Source organism: Penicillium paradoxum, assembly GCF_028828445.1.
Source record: "Penicillium paradoxum strain IBT 22861 chromosome Unknown utg000003l_segment0_segment0, whole genome shotgun sequence".
Classification (NCBI taxonomy): domain Eukaryota; kingdom Fungi; phylum Ascomycota; class Eurotiomycetes; order Eurotiales; family Aspergillaceae; genus Penicillium; species Penicillium paradoxum.
In genome coordinates, this window is record NW_026643181.1 from 465,943 (window position 1) to 487,261 (window position 21,319).

The 21,319-nt window shown below is 50.6% G+C and overlaps 10 protein-coding genes across 10 annotated transcripts; 6 read left to right on the forward strand and 4 right to left on the reverse strand.

Moving 5' to 3' along the window:
• Window positions 1-337: 337 nt before the first annotated feature.
• N7457_002106 (putative PB1 domain protein) lies at window positions 338-2,256 on the forward strand (the record flags this gene model as incomplete). Its single annotated transcript, XM_057173152.1, has 5 exons — window positions 338-352; window positions 411-560; window positions 618-953; window positions 1,003-2,148; window positions 2,227-2,256. 5 exons carry the CDS (start codon window positions 338-340, stop codon window positions 2,254-2,256), a joined length of 1,677 nt encoding a protein of 558 aa, XP_057033303.1.
• Window positions 2,257-2,933: 677 nt separating this feature from the next.
• On the forward strand, window positions 2,934-4,450 carry N7457_002107 (MIP/aquaporin family protein; the record flags this gene model as incomplete). The annotated part of the gene is made up of 4 exons (XM_057173153.1): window positions 2,934-2,973; window positions 3,040-3,491; window positions 3,550-4,091; window positions 4,138-4,450. The coding sequence occupies 4 exons, from the start codon at window positions 2,934-2,936 to the stop codon at window positions 4,448-4,450; spliced, it is 1,347 nt and encodes a 448-aa protein (XP_057033304.1).
• A 77-nt stretch (window positions 4,451-4,527) lies between these two features.
• N7457_002108 (uncharacterized protein) lies at window positions 4,528-4,872 on the reverse strand (the record flags this gene model as incomplete). The annotated part of the gene is made up of 1 exon (XM_057173154.1): window positions 4,528-4,872. The coding sequence occupies one exon, from the start codon at window positions 4,870-4,872 to the stop codon at window positions 4,528-4,530; it is 345 nt and encodes a 114-aa protein (XP_057033305.1).
• Window positions 4,873-5,362: 490 nt separating this feature from the next.
• On the reverse strand, window positions 5,363-6,331 carry N7457_002109 (PhzF family phenazine biosynthesis protein; the record flags this gene model as incomplete). The annotated part of the gene is made up of 1 exon (XM_057173155.1): window positions 5,363-6,331. One exon carries the CDS (start codon window positions 6,329-6,331, stop codon window positions 5,363-5,365), a length of 969 nt encoding a protein of 322 aa, XP_057033306.1.
• A 282-nt stretch (window positions 6,332-6,613) lies between these two features.
• On the forward strand, window positions 6,614-7,841 carry N7457_002110 (uncharacterized protein; the record flags this gene model as incomplete). The annotated part of the gene is made up of 3 exons (XM_057173156.1): window positions 6,614-6,733; window positions 6,803-7,548; window positions 7,601-7,841. 3 exons carry the CDS (start codon window positions 6,614-6,616, stop codon window positions 7,839-7,841), a joined length of 1,107 nt encoding a protein of 368 aa, XP_057033307.1.
• A 435-nt stretch (window positions 7,842-8,276) lies between these two features.
• On the reverse strand, window positions 8,277-9,722 carry N7457_002111 (uncharacterized protein; the record flags this gene model as incomplete). The annotated part of the gene is made up of 4 exons (XM_057173157.1): window positions 8,277-8,372; window positions 8,422-9,040; window positions 9,106-9,446; window positions 9,495-9,722. 4 exons carry the CDS (start codon window positions 9,720-9,722, stop codon window positions 8,277-8,279), a joined length of 1,284 nt encoding a protein of 427 aa, XP_057033308.1.
• A 2,505-nt stretch (window positions 9,723-12,227) lies between these two features.
• On the forward strand, window positions 12,228-12,689 carry N7457_002112 (uncharacterized protein; the record flags this gene model as incomplete). The annotated part of the gene is made up of 2 exons (XM_057173158.1): window positions 12,228-12,409; window positions 12,482-12,689. The coding sequence occupies 2 exons, from the start codon at window positions 12,228-12,230 to the stop codon at window positions 12,687-12,689; spliced, it is 390 nt and encodes a 129-aa protein (XP_057033309.1).
• Window positions 12,690-13,640: 951 nt separating this feature from the next.
• Window positions 13,641-15,412, reverse strand: N7457_002113 (RING-H2 finger protein; the record flags this gene model as incomplete). The annotated part of the gene is made up of 4 exons (XM_057173159.1): window positions 13,641-14,085; window positions 14,141-14,678; window positions 14,751-15,165; window positions 15,224-15,412. 4 exons carry the CDS (start codon window positions 15,410-15,412, stop codon window positions 13,641-13,643), a joined length of 1,587 nt encoding a protein of 528 aa, XP_057033310.1.
• Window positions 15,413-16,820: 1,408 nt separating this feature from the next.
• Window positions 16,821-18,819, forward strand: N7457_002114 (uncharacterized protein; the record flags this gene model as incomplete). The annotated part of the gene is made up of 4 exons (XM_057173160.1): window positions 16,821-16,879; window positions 16,965-17,313; window positions 17,339-17,924; window positions 17,978-18,819. The coding sequence occupies 4 exons, from the start codon at window positions 16,821-16,823 to the stop codon at window positions 18,817-18,819; spliced, it is 1,836 nt and encodes a 611-aa protein (XP_057033311.1).
• A 634-nt stretch (window positions 18,820-19,453) lies between these two features.
• On the forward strand, window positions 19,454-20,677 carry N7457_002115 (phytanoyl-CoA dioxygenase family protein; the record flags this gene model as incomplete). The annotated part of the gene is made up of 1 exon (XM_057173161.1): window positions 19,454-20,677. One exon carries the CDS (start codon window positions 19,454-19,456, stop codon window positions 20,675-20,677), a length of 1,224 nt encoding a protein of 407 aa, XP_057033312.1.
• Between the last annotated feature and the right edge of the window lie 642 nt (window positions 20,678-21,319).

Consider the following 21,319-nt stretch of genomic DNA (forward strand, 5'->3'; position numbering starts at 1 on the left):
GATTATTCCTGAATCCCGCCACCAACCCGGCCCTATCCCCGCAGCTCGTTCCTCCCTATACGATCATATTGCGCTTGGCCGCCCCTTCATCGAGCGTAAGTTTTTCTCGTCACACCGACTGAGTCCCGGGTCATTGGCGCCGACGATTATAATACTGGTATTCTCCCGGGGTGTGAGCTGTTGCGACCTCACAAACTGGCGGGTATCCACGGTTTAGCCATTCTCGTGCCCTAGAGAGTTGGATGGGAAGCAGTGCTTGAGTGCAAACCCGTTCCCCAGTCTATATTATCTAGGCACGACAGGACTGGGCGATTAGCTGGAGATTGGACTCGGAAAGATGTCGCTCAAACAGGTAAGGGTATATGGTGCTGACATGGAACGGCAAGCATGCTGACGCGGAGGGTACAAAGGAAATTGAAACATGGGTGCAGGCCCTCGACGCCTATGACAATCAAGAGTTTGAAGAAGCACTGCGCTGCTTCGGCCAAATTGCCGACACATCAAAGATATTGTTCAATTGCGGTGTGATCTACGCAACGCTGGGCGAGCATCACAAAGCAGTAAGTGGGCTGGCGAAAAGCGTTCTTCTTCACAGCTTACTAACCTTCTTGATGCAGGTAGAATGCTATCAACGTGCTGTCAGTCTAGACCAGTATTTGGCAATCGCATATTTCCAGCAAGGTGTATCTAACTTCTTGCTGGGAGACTTCGAAGAGGCATTAGCCAACTTCAATGATACTTTGCTGTATCTGCGAGGGAACACTTCAATTGACTATGAACAATTGGGTCTTCTGTTCCGTCTATTTTCATGCGAAGTTTTGTTTAATCGAGGTCTCTGCTATATCTACCTTCGGCAAATGAACCCAGGCATCCAGGACCTCGAGTATGCTGCCAAGGAAAAGGTTACTCCGGACCACGATGTGATTGACGATGCTATCCGCGAAAATGCAGATGTAAGCGGCCTCATTTCCTCTGCGTGCACACGGGCTAACCTAAATGTAGGGATATACAGTGTTTTCAATCCCCGTGGGAGTTCTGTATCGACCAAATGCAGCCAAAGTCAAGAATCTCAAGACAAAGGATTACCTAGGCAAGGCACGACTGGTAGCAGCATCAGATCGCAATCAGTCATCAGATCACCAATGGAACCCACTGAATATCGACAAAGACGCCTTTAAAGGCCGGGAAGGAGTTCCATTTGCCGCATCCCATTTGGTACGCCAAAGTCTCACCAGCCGTGCGCGCCAACAGTCCGAACCACCCCTGAATCGCAACGTATTCCCGCCAACTCCACCACCAGATGATCGATCTGTCAGCACAGCGTCCGCATCGGGAAGTCAGTCAGCCCCCGGGCATCAGCGATCATCATCTCTCCGAACATCACGGCCGCCACGGTTGGACTTGGACCGTGCAGGTGCCAGCTTAGACCGCAGATCTAACACCCAAGAACCAGCAGCTGCCGAGAAACCACGGATAGGTACCACCCGGACAGCATCAGAGCCACGCGGGCCAACGCGACAAAGCAACATGCGAGGATTTGCCCAAGAACCCAGTCGAAGCGGCTGGGCTCGCGAACAACCCAGCCACCGCAGAAACCTCAGCGACACGAACACCAAGAGCTTCCCCCTGGAACCCGACTACGGATCCCCAGACACATACGATCCCTACTCCAGTCAGCGCAATCTAGCGCAAGCAGGCTGGGGACGAGGTTCCCGCCACCAACCACCGCAATACATCGACGAAGAGGAAGAATATGGCAGCGATCCATGCGATGCAACAGCCCTCAACGACGGGGGCTTCGAGATTGTCGGCGCTTCAGCCGGTCCTAGTAAAAGCCAGCAACGGCGCACACGCTCTCCGGCGCGGTATTCGCGTAACGTGAACCCGCGAAGACCCGAGATTCAGAAATTCCGAACAAAAGTACATGCCCCGGATGATACCCGGTATATCATGATTGGGCCGACGATTGAGTTCGCGGAATTCGAAAATCGCATTCGTGAGAAATTCGGCTTTAATCATTCTCTCAAGTTGAAGGTGCAAGATGATGGGGATATGATTACCATGGTTGACCAGGAGGATCTGGATTTGCTGATTAGTTCGGCGAAGGAAGTCGCGCGACGGGAGGGAAGTGAGATGGGGAAGATCGAGGTGAGTTAAAACGGTTTCTTTACTATCTGTCGTTATATTTGCGTCGAAATTGCATTTACTGACTGGTTCCCTTCATAGATATGGGTGGAAGAGCGCGCAATGATTTGATTGCATGGCGAGGATTTGTGGATATTAGCATCGTGAGTTCGTCTATACCCTGTTTTGCGTATTTAGCATGAAGATACGATCAATGAGAAATATTAAGATATCATTCTCTTCGTCACTTTCCCTAGGAGAATCCAAGAGAAACAGAGATGGGTGTAGTGACTGCCGTTCTATAACTGAGGCTTGATATATCACTCCAGCCAAAGTTTTACGACGCCGAGTTTTAAATGTAACCAAGCTCGCTGATAATCAGGTTTTCGGAGAAAGGAGATTGCAATTGCCCAAAGCAACGAGAAAAATCTGGATTAGTTAGCATAACCACGCTCTCTACCCTCCAGCTATGGGGATGAGTCCCTTTCTGAAAGCCATGATGCCGATCACCACGTTCTATACATGAAGATCTACCGCTGTGAGTCTTGGCCCAGTCTTAGGCAAGATCGGCTTCACTGCCGCCAATGAGGGCTTCTCAATCTCAATTGACTCAGAAGAAGTTATCAATTCTCTGGGATTGTTCCCTGTTCCCACAACAGGCTTCTAACGGTGACGAAAGAGTGGAGCTTCACTTCCAAGATTGACGACAAGCTTTGACAGCTTGCGACCGTTGCATTTAAAATTTCGATGCGCATATTAGATATCGTTTTTTCGATCGAAGCTCTCTATCTATTTTCTTTGCAGATATCATGTCCTCGAGGGACAATGGCCAAAACGGCGGAGTTAAAGGTATACTTACTATCGACCACCAGTACTATCAACCACCAGTAAGAATGCAATATTAACAACAAACAGACACTGTCCAAACCCCCGAATACGAAGCACCAGATGGCACTCGAGAAGAAGGCAGTAAATGTGAAGGCCTGGGCTCAAACCCAGTCTTCAGTCTAGCAGGGTCCGGCGCCGAAAACCCGAACAATACCAACAATGCGCCCTTTCTGGATAATGAGTACCAGGCATACAACCCACAATACGGACAACCCGATGACTCGCCAACATGGAGTTTGGCACAGCCATTGCCTCATATCATGAGACCCGGCATGCGACACGGTGCATTGCCCGAAGATAGAAAAGAGGATAAAGAAGCCAGGCAAAACGGAGATCCGAATGAATCCCCAGAAGCCAAGAAACAGCGTTCCGCAGAGGCTCGCGTAAAGAGGGTCAATGATCCAAAAGAAGATGGCTTTTTCAATACATGGTCGAAGATTCGTCATAAGTTTCGGGAGCCGTTGGCTGAATGGCTCGGTGTAAGTCATAAGCCCATTAGAGAATGTAACCGGGATAGCGAACTAACGAATCCAACAGACAACCGTCGCAATGACCATCGGCCTCTGTGCCACGCTATCAAATTTCACTTCGTCAGGGCAGGCAGGTTCATACCCTGCCCAGAGCGCCGCCTGGGGCTTCGGCTTCATGGTCGCCATCTATACCACCGGTGGTATCTCCGGAGGACATTTGAACCCAGCCATTTCAATCTCACTCTCCGTGTGGCGAGGATTCCCCGCACGACGATGCATAATATACATAGCCGCACAGCTCCTCGGCGCTATCACCGCCGGCGGAATCGCATATGCAATCTACCACGATGCCATCGTGGAAGTCGCGGCCGTAGCGAAGGTTCCTCAGAACGCCAGCGTCGCAGCGCAGGCACTAATAACCAAGCCCAAACCATTCGTGAATCCAGCAACAGCGTTCTTCACCGAGTTCCTCGGTAGCGCGATTCTCTTCGGTGCGATCCTCGCTCTGGGGGATGACTCGAATGCGCCTCCGGGAGCGGGCATGCAGGCGTTTATTCTTGGGATTCTGATTTCGGTGATTATCCTTGCTTTGGGATATAATACTGGAGGGTATGTATAGTTTCATGAAAAAAAGGATTCAGCTGACGTTTATCAGTTGCTTTAATTGCGCACGCGATTTCGGCCCTCGACTCGTTGCTGTAATGGCCGGCTGGGGCGGACATCTCTTCCGCGAATCCCATGCCTGGTGGGTCTGGGGTCCGTGGATGGCAGATATCAGTGGCGCGCTGTTTGGCGCTTTTATCTACGATATGGCTATTTTCACTGGTGGCGAGAGTCCGGTGAATTATCCTCCCCGGAGACGGAAGCGAGCATACCGTGTGAGGATGTTGAATTTGAGGAAGAAGCTCCGCTTGGGGAAGCATAAGATTGGAGATATTGAGAGGGCTGTTGCGGAGACTGAGGAATAATTTCTACTAATAAAATTTGCCCTGGTGGTAAAAGAAAGATAAAAGGTTGGTTTCTTGTATGCTATGCTAGTACAGATTCAAAAGAGCATTGTTCGCTTGGCGGTACATGTGCTGAGTGAATGTCGCCGTTGTTTTCTCATGACTTGTTCATTCTCCAGGAGGATCTTCTGGACGCATCGGGTTCCGTCGGGGTTGTGCTTTACTCGGTCGTCGTTGAGGATGTTTGTAAGAGTTGCTTTGACTTGGTGGTGGTAGTCGCGGACTTGGTCATTGATGCTCTCGCCAGTACTGGACTGTAGAGAATCTTTCTTGCAGGGCAAGGAATATGAAGTGATTGACCGTGAGAGAGACGGAGGTGAGTGTAAGGTAGGCAGCTCAGTAGATGTTACTGCTGGATGTTTGATTTGAGCCGGACGTGCCATCTTGGATGATCGTATGATGGAAATGGCTGAGAGTTGATGGTTGTAGGAAGTGAGGAAGTAAGAGGTCGGGTCGGGTTTATACAAGTAGTGTTGACACAAAGGAGGCAATGTTGGACATGTCACTAAGGTGACGTTTGATATCCGAAACTTGGCCGATTCCCTGTCCACCATGAAATAATACTTTTACCTTCGACTTGACTTGAGTGGCTCCCACCAATTGTAGGTACTTTTGGTGTCTGGCCTTTGTCTGGAAGGTAAAATCCCCGTCGAAGATTGTGGCGATGGCCTATCACGGATGTGTTGTTGATCCCCCGGCTTACTGCACTTTTGCCACTCGCGGACACTACAAGGATGAGATATACTGGTATATATCAGAAAGTCCCGAACATATGTTACGCCAGGGTAGATTCACTAATAAAAGAGCTATCTGTTGAGAAATTGGCCGCATTCAAATTTAGACCGGCGAAGGCATTCGTATGTTCTCGCAAAATCACATCTCCTTCCCACCCTCCGGGTCTTCAGTTTCGGTCTCTACGCCTGCAGTAGAGCTATTCCCGGTCTCATTCTCATTGGAATTCTCGTATTCAGCAGTGCCTCCAATCCAACAGCCAACGACGTCATCACCCCATATCCTGAATCTCACACTGACCTCAAACGGACTGCCTGTGGCTGCCCCGTGCTTAACCTTGATAGCCCGGTCGATGTGATGAACATGGCCTCTCATCAGTAGTGCAAAGCTCAAAGCAGATGCCGCAACCCCATTCACAGCATCCTCCACATATCCATAGTGTCTGGCAAACTGTCTGGCTGCGTACTCCTGTCGGTCGTGATCGACGATAGAATAGAGATAAAAGCCAGTGCTGCCAATTCGCTCACAGATCTTTTTGATGCGCTGATATTCGGGCTCCAAATTCTTTAATGTATCAAGTGACCGGATCGGAATCAGTGTCTTCACCCTCGTTGTAGCAACATTCTGGATCCCAAATCCAGGGATCAAGTCCTCACTCTCAATTCCCAAAGTAGACAATATGCTGCTGATGCGCTCTTTTTCCAATGGTCGCATGTATGTACATTTCGGATGGGAAAGGTCAACCCGTATGGTGTCTTCGCCGTTATCTCGGTCCGGAGTCCTTGTGATCAACGCCTCAACAAGACCACCCTTGGCCGAAATGCGCAATTTGTTTCCGGTAATCATACCAATCTTGGACATAAGCCAGACAGCGCCAACGATCACATTTTTGGACATCTTTGACTCATTGGTTGAGGTCCAAAAGCGGATTTCATAGTCGCAGTGTGAGCTTGCCGGTGCGGGAAAGACGAACCCACCTTCAAGACCGTGACTTTCGGCCATCTCTTGCATTTCGGAGCTAGACATTTCCGCTGCGTGTAGAACGACTAAAACAGGGATGCCGCTTTCTAGGCCTGTGAACACCCGTAGAGGGGCAATCACAGGTTCCATTGTTGATAGATGCAATGGATGTGATGGGTAGCCAAGTGGGTGAGTTGTGAGACCTACGTAGATGCGACATTCCTCGAGAATTGATAGTCATAATGAAGAGCAAACGAATCAAACGCTAAACACAATTCAGAAGAGTTTGCACTTCGTGAGTCTTCAAGCCCATTTTATACTCCGGGATAAACAAGTGCGGGGTGCGGGATAGACCACCTACGCAGTGACGTTGGGTTGTTGATCGACAAGTGTACTGTTGTATAGCAACACAATCCAGATGCCACTCCCACAATGACCGACCTCACGCCCACCCTGAACAAGTTACTCTCAAAGCCAGATTTATCACCTCCACCTCCCAAAGAGCCCTGCACAGAAACCGCCGACGAGTTCCTAAAGGAGGCATACCGAATTGTGAGTCTTCTTTCAACCCTCACACTTGAACCTCCAACAATCCGAACCAGAAAGACTAACAACTCACAGAATTCACACATCCACTCACTCCTCCAATATCTGCACTCAATCCGTCACGCCTATCTCTCCACACAACCTCAACGTCGCAACGCAAACACAAAGACTATCCAAAATGCACCAACCCCAACTCAATCCAACCTCACCGACCCCGAACGCGATGCAGTCGACACCTCCACCGCCCTCCTCCTCCGCGACCTAGCAACCTCAATCGCGAACCTCTCTTCCGCCGAGACCCTCCGCCAAGAAACCGAGTCCACCCTCCTCCACAAGAAATACGGCCACTCCATCGCTGGCGCCTTCCTCCACCGCTGGGCTGGCGGCAGCGGCGCTCTCAGCGACCCCGTAGAAAATGAAAACAAGTCTCCGGAGCAGATCCGCGCAGAAGAGATTGCGCGGTCACTAGCCACAGTGCGCGAGAGCGTACTCTGGTTCCTACGACGGGGACTGGAGGGAGCAGTCAATGTGCAGCGGGGGATGGTCGAGAAGCGGATCGAGCGAGTTCGGGAGAAAGAAAAGAGCGTTCTTTACAAAGCTGCAGGGAAACCCGGTATCAACGGGGCTCGGAGGATGTCTGGTTCTGAGTGGCAGACGAGAGGAGGGGTCGATTCTACGTTCCAAGCTCCCGATGCGACGGTGTTGAGTGAGGCAGATACGGCGCGGATCGAGGCAGAGCTTTCGCCGGAGCAGTTGCAGCTTTTCGCTGAGGAGAATGATCTGATGCTTAGGCATTATGAGGATACGTTGGGGAAAGTCCAGTATGTTCTTTCTGTCTTGGTTTTTGATATGGGTTTTGCTAATATGTGTTAGGAATGCTGAGAAATCCCTGCTTGAGATCTCTTCGTTGCAGGAGACACTTGTCTCTCATCTAGCGACGCAGGAGGAGTATATCTCTCAGCTTGTTTCGGATGTGGATACGACGTCGACGAACATCGGACAGGGAAATCGCGAGTTGAAGCGTGCTACTGAGCGTCGGAGTACAGCTCAGGCTGTCTTCTGGGGCACTGTTGGGTTATGTACCTGGCTGGTCGTCTGGGATTTGGTGTTTTAGTCTTCACACTGGGAACCAAGCTCCAGCTTGTACTTTTGCGCCAGCCCTTTTTATACGATACCATGTCTATTACATTGAAATGTAGATAATATCCAATGTCGTTCTCCAATTGGCATCACTCGATGGAAATCTTAATCTAATGCATATACTGAGCATATGACAAAGTACGGAGTCCTCCGTACGCCGTAGTCCAACTAAACTCGTGCCGACTTGCCATGGCGCTTTTTTACATGTGACGCATGTGATTCCAAGCCCAAGACCCACAGCCAAGATATAGAAGCAATTAAATCCGAAGCCATTAAAAGAATATGCATTGAAGCTGGAAAAAAAGAATATGTATTGAAGCCGAAAAAAAAAAGAAAAACAAACGCCAGCACAAATCTCTTCAAGTGTTTCCACTCAAGATCAAGACCAGGGGGTATATGGTATCTCCAACTAAGCAGACTCGCGAACAACACTATCAACCGCCTCAGCGAAGTAATCAATATTATTCGTGTTCAAGCCCGCCATGGAAATGCGACCATTTTTCGTCTGCGCCAGTTAGCATCAATCCAGACCAAAAGAAGAAGAAAAAACATACCATGTAAACATGCCACTGTGACCGCAACCTCATAACCTGTTCCTCCGAAAGACCCGTGAAACTGAACATCCCAATCTGGGAAGTAATATGATCCCACGACCCAGGCGTCCGCTTCTTCTCCAACCTCTCCCGCAACCCCCGTCTCATCTCCAAAATACGCCCACTCATCGTCCTCAAATCGGCCTCCCACTCCTTAAACAGCACGGGATCATTCAAAATGCGACTGGCGATGCGCGCACCGTAGGCCGGGGGATTTGAAATCTCCGATCTCTGCAAGATAGCCAGCTGCGACGCGACATGGGCGGAGGAGAGGGTTGCGTCCGCGCCGGGCGCAGAGACAAAGTGGAAGGCACCGGTGCGCTCGCCGTACAGACCGAAGTTCTTGGCGAAGGACTGGGCGACGCAGAGCTCGAAGCCCTGCTCGATGAAGTAGCGGATGGCCCAGGAGTCGCGGACGAGATCGCCGGAGGCGAAGCCCTGGTAGGCGGTGTCGAAGAAGGGGAAGTGGGTGCGGGTGCGCATGAGGTGGGCGATTTGCTTCCACTGGGATTCTGTGGGGTCGACGCCGGTGGGGTTGTGGGCGCAGGCGTGGAGGACGATGATGGAGCCGGGGGTGCGGCTCGGAGGGCGGAGAGCATGCCCTCGAAGTCAAGGCCTTTGGTTTTTACGGAGAAGTAGGGGTACTTGGCGAGGGGGAGGCCGACGTTGGTGAATATTTGGTTGTGGTTGGCCCATGTTGGGTTGGAGAGGTAGACTGTGGGCTTTTGGGGGTGGAATTTGGAGAGGAAGAGACCGCCGAGGTGGACGGCGCCTGTTCCGGAGACGGTTTGTAGAGTGCAGATCTGGGGGTGGTCAGTTCGTTGGGTCTGGGGAGGACTGAGGGAGCTACGTACTCGCTTTTCGCGGATTGCAGGGCTGTCGGCGCCCACGATGAGTTTCTGGGCGGCAGAGGTGAACTCGGCGAGACCGCCGATGGATAGATATTCGTGGTTGAGACTGGGGTCGTGGTGAATGGCGTCATCGGCCTATAGATGTCAGTGGACTGTGCGAGCGAGATCGACGGATATGATCACCTTCTTGACGACGGGCAGAATCCAGGGCTTTGCGTTGTTATCGCGGTAGGCTCCAATGCCCAAATCGATCTTCTTATCGGAGGGATCCTCGCGATAGGCCTTCATGAGACCAAACAAAGGATCTTCGGGGGCGGCAGCCACAAGGGCCGCCGTGAATACTGAGGGACTAGTTGAACCCATGATGTGTGATGAGAGAGAAGAAAGACGGTCTCTCGCTGTTGAAGTCATGGTGAATTATATAATAAAAGCAACCAAACGTAAGGTTCCCCGGAATCTGACACTCCGAAACGGGATATTCCTGCTTGCGTTCACCGGATGGAGCAATATGAGGGGAGTTGGAGTCGAATCAGCGTACAGCGTTTGTAAGAAATAAAAATACATCTCTACTTGCTACTTGCTCCTATCCTTTTTATACTCGGTGTTGTCCCTCGGCATCTTGTGCGCCGAGGGACTTTCCGTATCTTCCCTTTGCTCATGACGCAGAGTGGAGTTCACATGCCAGGGAACAGCTATGCGTTAGATATCGCGACACGAGTATAGAAAAAAAGATGAGATGGAAGTCCCCGGTCGCTCGTTGCGAAATACCAGGTACACGAATATGCCCATAGCTTCGTCAATCTGCAGACTGTGCAGAAGAGAATACAGTCCGTGGCTCCAATGACAAATCCGACCCCAAGCGCCGAGAGGCTACCTCCGACCAGTGTGTCATGCGGAGGTCAACGCCGACGAAAAAAAAAAAAAAAGACGCACTGTGGAGACATGTTTGGGACGAAAAGCTATTGCCTGACAGTCCCGGTTCAGGGGTTATTGTACGATAACACCTGATGTTTACAACACAACAGACCTGCGTTGTACGGAGTACGGAGTAGGGAGTAGATACGGTGTAGGATATCGAGTGGTAAGGTACGTGCGGAGACACTGCGCTCTCCAAAAACCAGATCCCTAATCATTCTAGAATACTTGCTGGAAGTGGATATCCCCTGTATGACTCCTCGATCCCCCCACACTGGGACCAAAATAACTCCCGGAAAAAAAACAAACTGGGGGATTCCCCAGTTGGAGAAGGGAAGCGGAAGGATGTGACTAAGTGCGTAGATTAGGGCTTTCTGGCTCTGAACACACACACCGTACCTACGAGAATCGTGAGGGGAACGATTCCATATTCTAATATATCCCTCACTTGCACGTAATACCCCCGGTAAACCAGATTTGGATCAGCCGCTGATGCAATTGTCAGCCGATCCCCCGGGGCCAGAACACCACCCTGCGTGCCTGGCGATCGATTCAAACCACTCTGCCCTACGGGTCTCGGGAGAACAGTCACGGATAGTTAAGTAATGTCCCCGATTCCATCTCGCGAGTCGAAATGGGTTGCCGAGAGGCGTGGTCCATGGGCCTCCAGGGCTACGAGGCCTGCTGACCGTGCACAGCCTCACGTACGTTGTACATCGTATGGAGGCAAATCAGATGCCCGACTTGTGAGTCGATGTCTAGATACATCTCATGCCAGATGCATTGCACAAATGGTGTATATTTAAATGCTAATGTACATGGTCTACGCATTCCAGTTCCCAAATACATAAGTACACAGATATATATTGAAGATAGGGAGTACAGATGTATGATCTAGCATGTAGGTTTCAACAATGGGTTCAACTGACACTGGAATGTAGGATCTCTCTTGGAATGTGTAGAATTGTCTTAGATCTCCGCAATGGGCTTGGTTGGGCCCTACCTTCGAAGCCTAACCAAGCCCACGGCCCATTAATGGGGGCCCATAAGGCCCCCATTAAAGCCCATTTGCGGGTTGGGCTTTGGGCTTTGGGCTTTGCGGGCTGGTGCGGAGGTCTAAATTGTCCAAAGATCTAAATAATATCTGCAACTATCTGCTATTTATGCTCCTTTGTGTGCCGAATATTCGATTACTCGGCATAGTCTCAAGGTATGGTATTCGGTCGAATAGCCAAATATAGGCGTAGCGTTGCTGAGTCCTAAGGATTAGAGGATCATGCCTTAGGCATGGTTCTTAGCACGCCCCCTTAATGTGTAGCCGTTGGATATTGAGATCGTAGGGTCAGAGGCTAAGATAAAAGAGGGTTCTTAGCCTAAAAAGTGAAGTTTTTGAGCTCCAAAAGGTGTAGCTTTGAACTGCGAAAGGTATAGTTTTTGAACTATAAAAGGTGTAGTTTTGACTTGTAAAAGCTATTCGTCCCCGCTCGTACCACAATTCTCGTTTTGAAAGTTTTAATGGCGGATTTTGTCTCAGGCCAGCTACTATGATTCCGGTCCGAATATAGTGTGACTTGTACCAGGTCATAAGAAAGATACGGACCAGTTTCAAAAACGGATACATTATATAGATGTTGATAAATAAGGCTTAGTGGTTCCGAGAGCACGATTACAAGGTCTATAGACGTGTCCTGTGTACATCAACCACCAACTGATGCGCCATGCTAGCTAGATGTTCCATTTCCTCTACACTTCTATTAGGTAGTGTTAGGTGAAACCAGCGAAGATATTCCGTTTAGTCTCCTGGAGATTGACACGGACCTATTAATTGTAAACAATGCAAGCCTGAACTAATGCGGTTTAAGTGTCCTTACCACTCGTCCATTCAATGCACCATATGCTCGGTGACTTCAAACGAACTACGCCAAGGCACCAGCCAATTCAACACTAATTATAAATTCAAACACTCCTCCTTATACCTCGATCTTTTCTTAATCAAATAATATGCTGCCACGCGATTCGAAATGGGGGGAACTCATCAAACAAGGACGCGTACAATTAACGCCTTTGATGATACCAAAATCTCATGATTTTGACGTCAAAGACTCCCAATTCTTCAGCAAATTCACCAAGCTGCCCTCACAGAAGAAGTTCGCTCGCAGGCCAAATCCCAACATCTCGCAGGAGTCTGATTCGACAACAGAAAAACCTTCCCGATAACCGGCCCTGATGTGCGACCACCGCCTATGATATTCAAGGATCTGGGGCTGTTTGTCAAATGAGGAAGTGCTGCGAGAATTTCAGAGGGTCAGTGTCTCTATGCTCTCGGCCAGCTCCTCAAAGATCATATCCCAGTTCCGGAGATATACGGGTAGCGGGAGGAGGGTGTTTCGATCTGTTGTGAGCTCCGGACAATCTACAACAGCCTTCGCAACCTTGAACAGAAGCCAGCAGAATCATTCATAGGTACGATGCCCAACGGCCTCTGCATTCCCTAGACTGTATTTATACCTCTTTCTCCACGTATACTGAGCCCTATCATGTTCTTGCAATCGTTGATTGGGAACAGTCTGGCTGGCTACCTGTGTACTAGGAGGCCAGAAAGGCGTAGTATACTGTTGATAGGAATGACGAGTGCTCTAAAAAATATTTTCCAATGATTTTATGTCAATATACCAGCACTTGGGATCCGTGGGACTACTACACAACGGCTATGGGATGTTGAGATAAAGGCGGCATTTTATTGCTCCGGCTTGTATTGATCTCTTTTCTACATTGCGTAAAATGACAACGGCGTCGAAACATAACGAATCCTTCAGTTTGTCGCCCTTCATAGCGGAGAGAATTGATGCTGGTTCTATTATTGGAATTGGGGTTGCTGTGCAGCTTCAGGGGTTGCTAGGTACTATATCTTGTGAATAGTGGCCTTATTTCGTGCGAACCGGGCTCATAACTGTCAATTGATATCGTATCAAGTAAAATAGGGGTCCAAACAATGATGTTGAAAACTCCGTATTTCTGTATCTACTATTCTAGCAGGAAATATGACTAGATCTTACTACATAATATCACAAATACTGCATATACAGGATAAACTGATCTTCCGATATGCCGAGCTCTCCGACATGTCAACAATATATGCAAAGAAACCCAATTTTCCTCTTGTTCTCCAACCCCACGGCAAGAAAGGAAGCAAAAAAAAGGGAAATTTTGAAAAAAAAAAAAAAAAAAAAACATAACTGACATAAACGCCCTCGCTCTGTCAAAACAATCCCAAAGGTTCATAAACCAAACTGGTTGGTAACGCAAAAAAAAAATCAAAACGCCCACATACCAAGGTCCTAAGATCATCCGAATCGTAAAATCGATGGAAAAAAAAATAAGTGCAAACTGCAAAATATGTCAATGCATCATACATTATGCAGTAGATGGCGTAAGATGAACGGGAGCCGGGGCCGCCGGGGAAGGCGCAGCAGTTTCGGCGTCAGCAGAGGGTTCAGCTTCACCGCCGTGGGCGCGGGTGCGGACACGGAATCGGTCACGGAGTCGAGTGGTTAGACCTCGTCGGACACCTTCGGGGGCAGGGGAATCGTTCTGGTTAGCTTCACGGACACTGCGGAGGGCGGCGATACGCTCCTCAACCGTGGCATCGCGCATCCGGTGCGCATTGAGAGGACCATGCAAATAGTTGCTGAGGCGACGATGCGTATGTCGGGCTTGCTGACGGGCTTGTTGGCGAGCTTCTTCCGGAGTCAGCGGTGCTGCGCCTTCGGTGGATGGGTGGTCGGGGTGATCGGGGTGATCAGCATTTTCATCATTTTCATCGGGGTTCTCGGCCTGAGGTGGGTTGAGGTCGATGCGACTAATTTATGGTCAGCGAGGGGTGATACACATGTTTGGTATCGATTGGGACGTACCAGAGCGGACAGGTGCCAGAGACATTGATCAACCATGGGTCAATGCATTCCATGTGGAACTGATGATTACAAGGTAGAACACGTAAGTCTTGGCCTTTGATGAAGTCATCTGTGCAAATCGGACACGAGAAGTTGCCTGCGTCAGGCATCGTTTCGTTCTTGGCTTCTGGGGCTGTGGGGGTGGGGCGCTCCTGATCGATCGGGGTTGGCAGCTCAGAGTCTCGGGGAGTCAATACCCCAGTAACTCCTTCGCCTTGAATGGGAGGGTGCTCGCGGGTGGGATTTTCAGGGTCCAAGGACATCTCGACGTGATGTTTCGCAGCTTCCACGTCATCATTCTTATCGTCAAATTTGACCACCGGTATGGTGTCTAACATAGCTCGAGCTATACCTCGGGCCCGGCTTTGTCGCACTCTTCCGGCAATCCGACGAGGGCCATATCGCTCTGGATGGCGATGGGCTCGGACTGCGCCGGTAATAATAATTCCTAAGAACAGGGCAGTGATGATGCCTGTGATGCTGTAGAGGATGATCATGGCTAGAAGCACGATTAATACATCGAACGGCGTATAGACTCATGGATTATACATGGTAGTGTGGGAGAACGGACCAGTATTGGGGCTGTCTCCAGAGCCCCCTCCGGTGCCCCCAGCATCAGTTGGAACCCCGTTCATTGCGGACTTTGAAACGATGCTGATAGTGAGTCGTTCTTCCCTCAAGGCACGTAGCAATGCGTGATAGCTGTGCCAGCGTTGAAAGGTGAAGATATCGGGATATCGCGCCGTGCTTGTGACATCGGCCGAGAGATTACAGTGGGCTGCGGTCTTGCTATACAGCACGACTGCGGCTGGCAGGTGTGCGGCCGCCGAATGAGTCGAAGTGACGTATTCAATTGTCTCGCTCACCCCGAGATATCCACCGCTATAATCGTCCTGGTCGCACGATATGAAGGCGATCTCGGTATCTTTTAGATCGAGAGAATTCCCAGGGATGACTTGTGTGGCAGTGCCGGTGACATTGAAGGACTATATATACCTGTCAGCAATGTGGGGACGATGAAGACTATGGATCTGGACTCCCAACCTTGAGTTGTCTGTCGCTCTTCCCGATCAGATCAGGCGTCAACGGAGTTACCCTTTGGCCAGTCAGAGGCGTGTCTCCCTCGATGTAAAAACCGCTGGACCTCAGATCGGGCTGGGTGGAGTTGGAAGGCAGTGCAAGGATATCGGCCTGGACATAAAAGAAGAAGAAGAAGAGAATAAACAGCCCCATGACGGGAAATGGCGGAAAGGAAGACTATGGGTCACATTAGTCAAGGTGGATTGCATATGAGAGAAAGTGAAAAACCCAGCAAAATGAGGGGAGAGGATCGGCCCTAATTCTGGGGGATCCAAGCGGATGACGATAAGAGTTGGCCATTATCCTCTGCATTGTGCTGCATTATTCGTGATGTCCGGACTACGGACTACGGACTACGGAGTATTACTGCGATTCCGCTGTGGAGGTACAACATGTGGTGTCTGTCCTCGTTCTATGTTCTATGTTGTGCTTTTGTGCTCCTTGTTACGGCTTCATCCAGGATCCGTGTCGATCGCCCGTCACAGTGCACCCGAAAATCCTCCTCAAAATTGAAGGTGGTCCGAATGGTGGGCGAAAACGCGTATTCGCTCGACTTGCCCACTTCATATTAATTTTTCGGACCTGTGTCCACCGTGGGAGTCGTGCTGACCGGGGGTACCTTATGACCCTATGAGCTTGCAAGGTTCCGACCTTACGTACTCGATATTCTCTCTGTTCTCGGTATTCTCGGTATTCTCGGTATTTCCCATGTTTCTGCGTCTTCATCCCCAAGGCCACATATAATCATCCCGGACACATTTCTGCAGATTGCACGCTCTCTCTCCCCCGCAGAAACCCCGGGTTGGAGATTAAATTGTCGATCCACCCGCGGGCCCGTGGTTCCTCCAGGTGGTCGGTCTCTTACCTCATGGAGGTAGGGACCTCTTGGACTTGACGAAATCCTCCCAAGATGAGAGCAGATCTTCAAACGCTCCTCCGTGTTCTCGTGGGGAATCGACTTTGGACAAACACCCGGTTAGAATCCCTGCCAGAGTATCATGGCCCATATGGAGAGAGGTTCGGCAGGTCCGGTCAGATATCTTAGATTGTACGTTGTACTCCGTAGAGAGCCCTGGCGCTGAGATAGGCGAGACCCTGAGGTTAAATACCATGTTGAATATCATATTCGGTCATATTGCATTCGGTCTCCAAAACCTGTTCTGTGCGGAGTGGGGAGGAGGCAGGGTCTCGGCTCTCATCGACCAAAGGAGATATTTTTTAGTCCACTGGGGGAGACACTGGGAGAAAAAGAAGAAAAAAAAGAAAAAAAAAGCGAGAAAAAGAGAAAAAGAAAGCCGGTCCGTGTGAGAAATAAACTCAGAGACATGCTCTACTGAAATGAATAACCCAAACGAGAAAGAGAAGGTATTAATAGAAAAACCCCCAATCCCAAAAAACCGTCTTTTAGCCTCGTCCCCCTCCCTCAGCGGCAAAACCCGCCCTTCACGCCAAAAGTCCAATTCTGCCTTTCCATTCTTCTCTTCATTTTCCTCGATCGGCACTCCACTCGCATCTCCACACATGTCGTGATAACCCATCCGTGTTGTCTTCATTGTCTGCCATGACCGAGTCTGCCGCCAGTGCCTGGCACCGTCGCTTTGAGGGGAAGCCAATTTCCTCGTAAGTCCAAAAAGAAAAAAAAAGACACAATGTCGAGTATTCAAATCCCCCGCGGGCAGTTCCTCTAACCCCAGTTTCCCCTCAGCACCCCAGCGATCGCCGAACTCGATATCGAACGCAACGAGTTGGCCCACACATGGGAACGGTTCATCAGCCTACTCCTACCCCAGGATCAGGTCCAATGGGAGGAACGACCACAGACCGTACGCGATGTACAGGCACTCCTCTCCAGTATCAAGTCCTTCTGGATGGCCCGCCCTCGACAACGGGTGTTCAGTGAATCCATGGACTTGTGTGATCGGCTGCTGCCGACCATAGACACCCACGCGACCCTGCTTTCCACCCTGCCGGACCCCCTCTCTTATACGTCCTTATTCTATGGAGTCCTGCAGTCGGTGATTAAGGTGGATAAGATCACCCCAACGGGTGTCCTCGTACTGGCTAACTCCATGGCTCTAGGCATCGTCGCATTATCCACGCGTAATGGAAGGCTTAGCTACCGCCCTGCTAAACATTCACGATGCTTTAGGTCTCCCTAGTGATCCTAGCCCTCTCCATAACGCCGTTCAACATATCACAAAAACTTACGCCCTAATATTCTTCTTCCTGACCGAATTCATGGACTGGTATGTCCGGAGGTCGACCTGCCAGCTGCTCAACATGCATAGCCAGGACGTGTACTCGGAGTTCCACCACCTGGTTATCTATATACAACGCCAAGCACGGAATATTCCCTGGCAACACCCGCTGATGGACGTCGATGAGGAGGCGGAGGATCCGTATAGCCCTCGGGCACACTGGGAGAAGTCCCGGCTCAGCCAGGTGGGACGCCGCGGAAAGGAGCGCCGAGTAGCAGCACAGAACGCTATCACCCGCCGCCTGATCTGGGAAATTCAACAAGACGCAGAGGAACGTGTTCGTTTTAGGGAGGGCCGAGATGGGTTGTTGGCACAGACGTTAAGTGCCGTACGCGAGCAACTCGAGCCTGTAAGCGAACAGAGTAGTGGCATTGTTTGCATAACTACGCCTCCAGCTCCAAATATAGGTATGGCGTCATATGCGTCTGGCAGCTCGATTACCATCTTACGCGTTTGATAGACACATCCTCTTTTGAATGGTCGATTGGAAATAAACGCCGTCTCGCACGGCTCGAGATTCAGAGTTCATCCAGGCACCTGCAGGTCTTCTTCGACAGCGATGATCAAATCTGCGACTACGAACCCGACGTCAAGATTATCGCCGAGAGTCGCATCGTCGCTGCTCTGCAGCAATGGGCTACGAGTCCCCGATCTCAGGCCTTAGCGGTGGGCGGGACGCAGCTTACTGCGTCACCCAACCCGGTGGGTCTAATCTCAGCCTGCTATGCCTCGTTCGCACGCCAGGCTCGATTGCCCGTCGTCTCTCACTTCTGTGTCCTCCCGAGCCAAGAAGTCAAAGGGCTAAATGTACACGAGCAAGGATTGATTGCCCTCACTTATAGTTTAATCCGGCAATTAATCGACTGGCTTCCTCCAGTGGTTGATAGTGATACGGTGCTGGATCTCAGCGCGGAGCGATTCCGCCAGCTAGATGGCACACTCACCAACTGGAAAGCTGCTCTATCGCTGGTGGATACCCTCCTACAATCCGCACCACCACTTCTGGTCTTTATAATCGATGGGTTAGACGTCATCCACCACTCGTCTACTGATGGAGCCATCCGCGAGCTTGTTCGTGTGCTGCTCACGCACACCCGTCGCCAGCCCCAAGGCGGTCTCAATGGACAAGGCCCAACCCTCCTGCTGAAGGTACTCTTCACTGTCGCTGGGCGCCCAAGTGCCCTGGTTGAGACCATGTCCGAACACCAGCATATTCTTAGCGAATCCAACCAAACGAACCAACCCACGCCGTCCGAACCGGTCCTAGCATCGGATCTCGGAGCGGTCATGATGAATGCATGAATTGCCACGGGTGCGCAGTGCGCAGTCACGCCCCGTTTACGAAATTCTTTTCCTGCTCTCCTTTTTGTTTTGGCTAAAAAAAGACGTCTGATTTTGGCATTCAAGCATAGATTTGCGTGGGTTGGGAATATTTGGATCTTACGAAATCGGCACATGCAGTTGCCACTTGTCTTATGCATGAGCTTTTGTCTCTTTTTTTTTCTTTCTTTTGCTTTTTGTTTGCTTTGATCCCCCATCAACGGGTCCCGTTTTCTCTGAGGCGTTCTCCTGTTGCTTTGGCGTCCGGGAGAACCGAATCTTTTTTTTATGCTTCAGTAGCTAGCGGTAGACCTGTACTATACTGCTTGATAGCTGTGATACCCATCTAGGTCTAGAATTTGCTCTTCTTTCTCTTCTCCGAATTCTCCCATCCGACGGAAACCTATTTCCGAGTCGCAAGTCGATATCCAGTCCCCTCCTGCCGACGGCTTCAATGTCACTTTATGGTTCGATGAAGCGAGTAACGGCGTGGATCCAATGGAGATTGGTTTCCGTGTGCAAAATATCTAAAAGGGGTTTCGCTCAGACATGTTTAGGTAGATTGGGCACTGTTCGATATATACATCTGACCTCGGGACGACCGAGATTGTACGTAATGAACAACCACAAAGTGCCATCTCGACTCTACTCTCTTTCGACTCCCCAACTCTCCGAGTTCAAATCCATCTGCTCGCAAACTACAAACCCAGCGACCTACCCATTAGCCAGCGAAATCCAATCCAACATCCCAATCTACGACCTCCAGGCCCTCGAATCCGCCGACCTAACAACAAACCTAATAACCCGCCTCCAGGATGAATGGCACCACATCCTCCACAAAGGTCCGGGCGTCTACATCCTTCGCTCAATGTACGCAAAACAAACCCCAACCTTAATTTCCACCAACAACGCGTTCGACACCATCATCGCGCGCGAACGCAGCCAAGGCCAGAAAGGCGACCACTTCGCGGTCGGCGGTGCAAACGATCGGATCTGGAATGCTTTCTCCAAACACGCCCTTCAAGATCCGTCCTCCTTTGTGGATTACTACTCGAACCCTTGGCTAGCAGCTGTCTGCGAGTCCTGGCTGGGACCGGGCTATCGCGTGACCGCACAGGTCAATACCGTGCACCCAGGTGGCGCGGCGCAGGAATCCCACCGCGACTATCACCTCGGGTTTCAGGGCGTGAATGCTTGTCAGCGGTATCCGACTGCGATACAGGAGGCGTCGCAGTTTCTGACGCTGCAGGGTGCTATTGCGCATAGCGATATGCCGATTTCTAGTGGGCCGACGAGGTTCCTACCTTTTAGTCAGATGTATAAGCCGGGGTATCTTGCCTGGCGAAGAAGTGAATTCCGGCAATTCTTCCAGGAGAGATATGTTGCGCTCCCGTTGAACCTAGGCGACGGGGTATTTTTCAATCCGGCATTATTCCACGCTGCTGGAGCGAATGAGATGGGCGAGGATGGGTCCCGACGTGTTGCGAACCTGTTGCAGGTCAGTAGTGCGTTTGGGAAGAGTATGGAGACTGTTGAGACAGTACCGCTGGTTGAGGCGACGTGGGAGTTGGTGGTTGAGCGGCATCGGGCGGCAGGCGGGGTTGCGGGGGAGCTTGATCCGGTGAGGTATTCGTTGGCGCAGAGGGAGGTGCGAGCTTTTGTGCAGGCTGTTGCGGAGGGGTATCCTTTTCCTACGAATTTGGATAAGAGGCCGCCTGGGGTGGGTGGGATGGCACCGGAGAGTGAGCAGGAGATTCTGGTACGGGGGTTGGAGGGTGGGTGGGATACGGAGCGGGTTGTTGCTGCTTTGGAGGCGATGCGTATTGATTCCCGGGCTTAGCACCGGTATACCGGTATACAACATGGATCCTGCGTGGAGGACCTGGTTTCAAGGCCGTGGATGTCATTGTTGTGTTGTATTACGTGCATCTGATGTAGAATTGTGTACTCCGTACTCCGTACTCCGTACATGTATGTTGTGCTTTTTCCTGTTTATCGAGACCCGGCTTTTTCAGGATCAGCGACCCACTGATGAGGACCTCCGATTGGATGATCTCTGACATCGTGAGGTGGAGTTGTGGACCTGCATCCTCTGAAAGAAGCGTGTTCGCGATCTCGTTCGAGAACCAACTGCCACGGAGTAAATTAATCAAATGCCTGTCTGCAATTTGATGGGGCAGATGGCGAAATGGGGAACATGAGGGTCCCCTTGATCTAGAATAGATCGGGCAATTAAGAGAGGGACTAAGAGAGACGAACGAATGATGAAGGAGGAAAGAGATTCCACAAGGGATGAATGGCGGTCTCACATTTTTACTGTTCCCCCCCGACGGGTCCCTGCTGAAACACGGGCTGCCCGCATATTCGATGCCTTCGATGGTGATTTGGATTTGGATTTTTCTTTTCTTTTGATTGTACTCTCTTTCGTCTTTCCTTCAACACATTCCTTTGGCACAGTCATTCGTTTAACCACTTGTCGTGG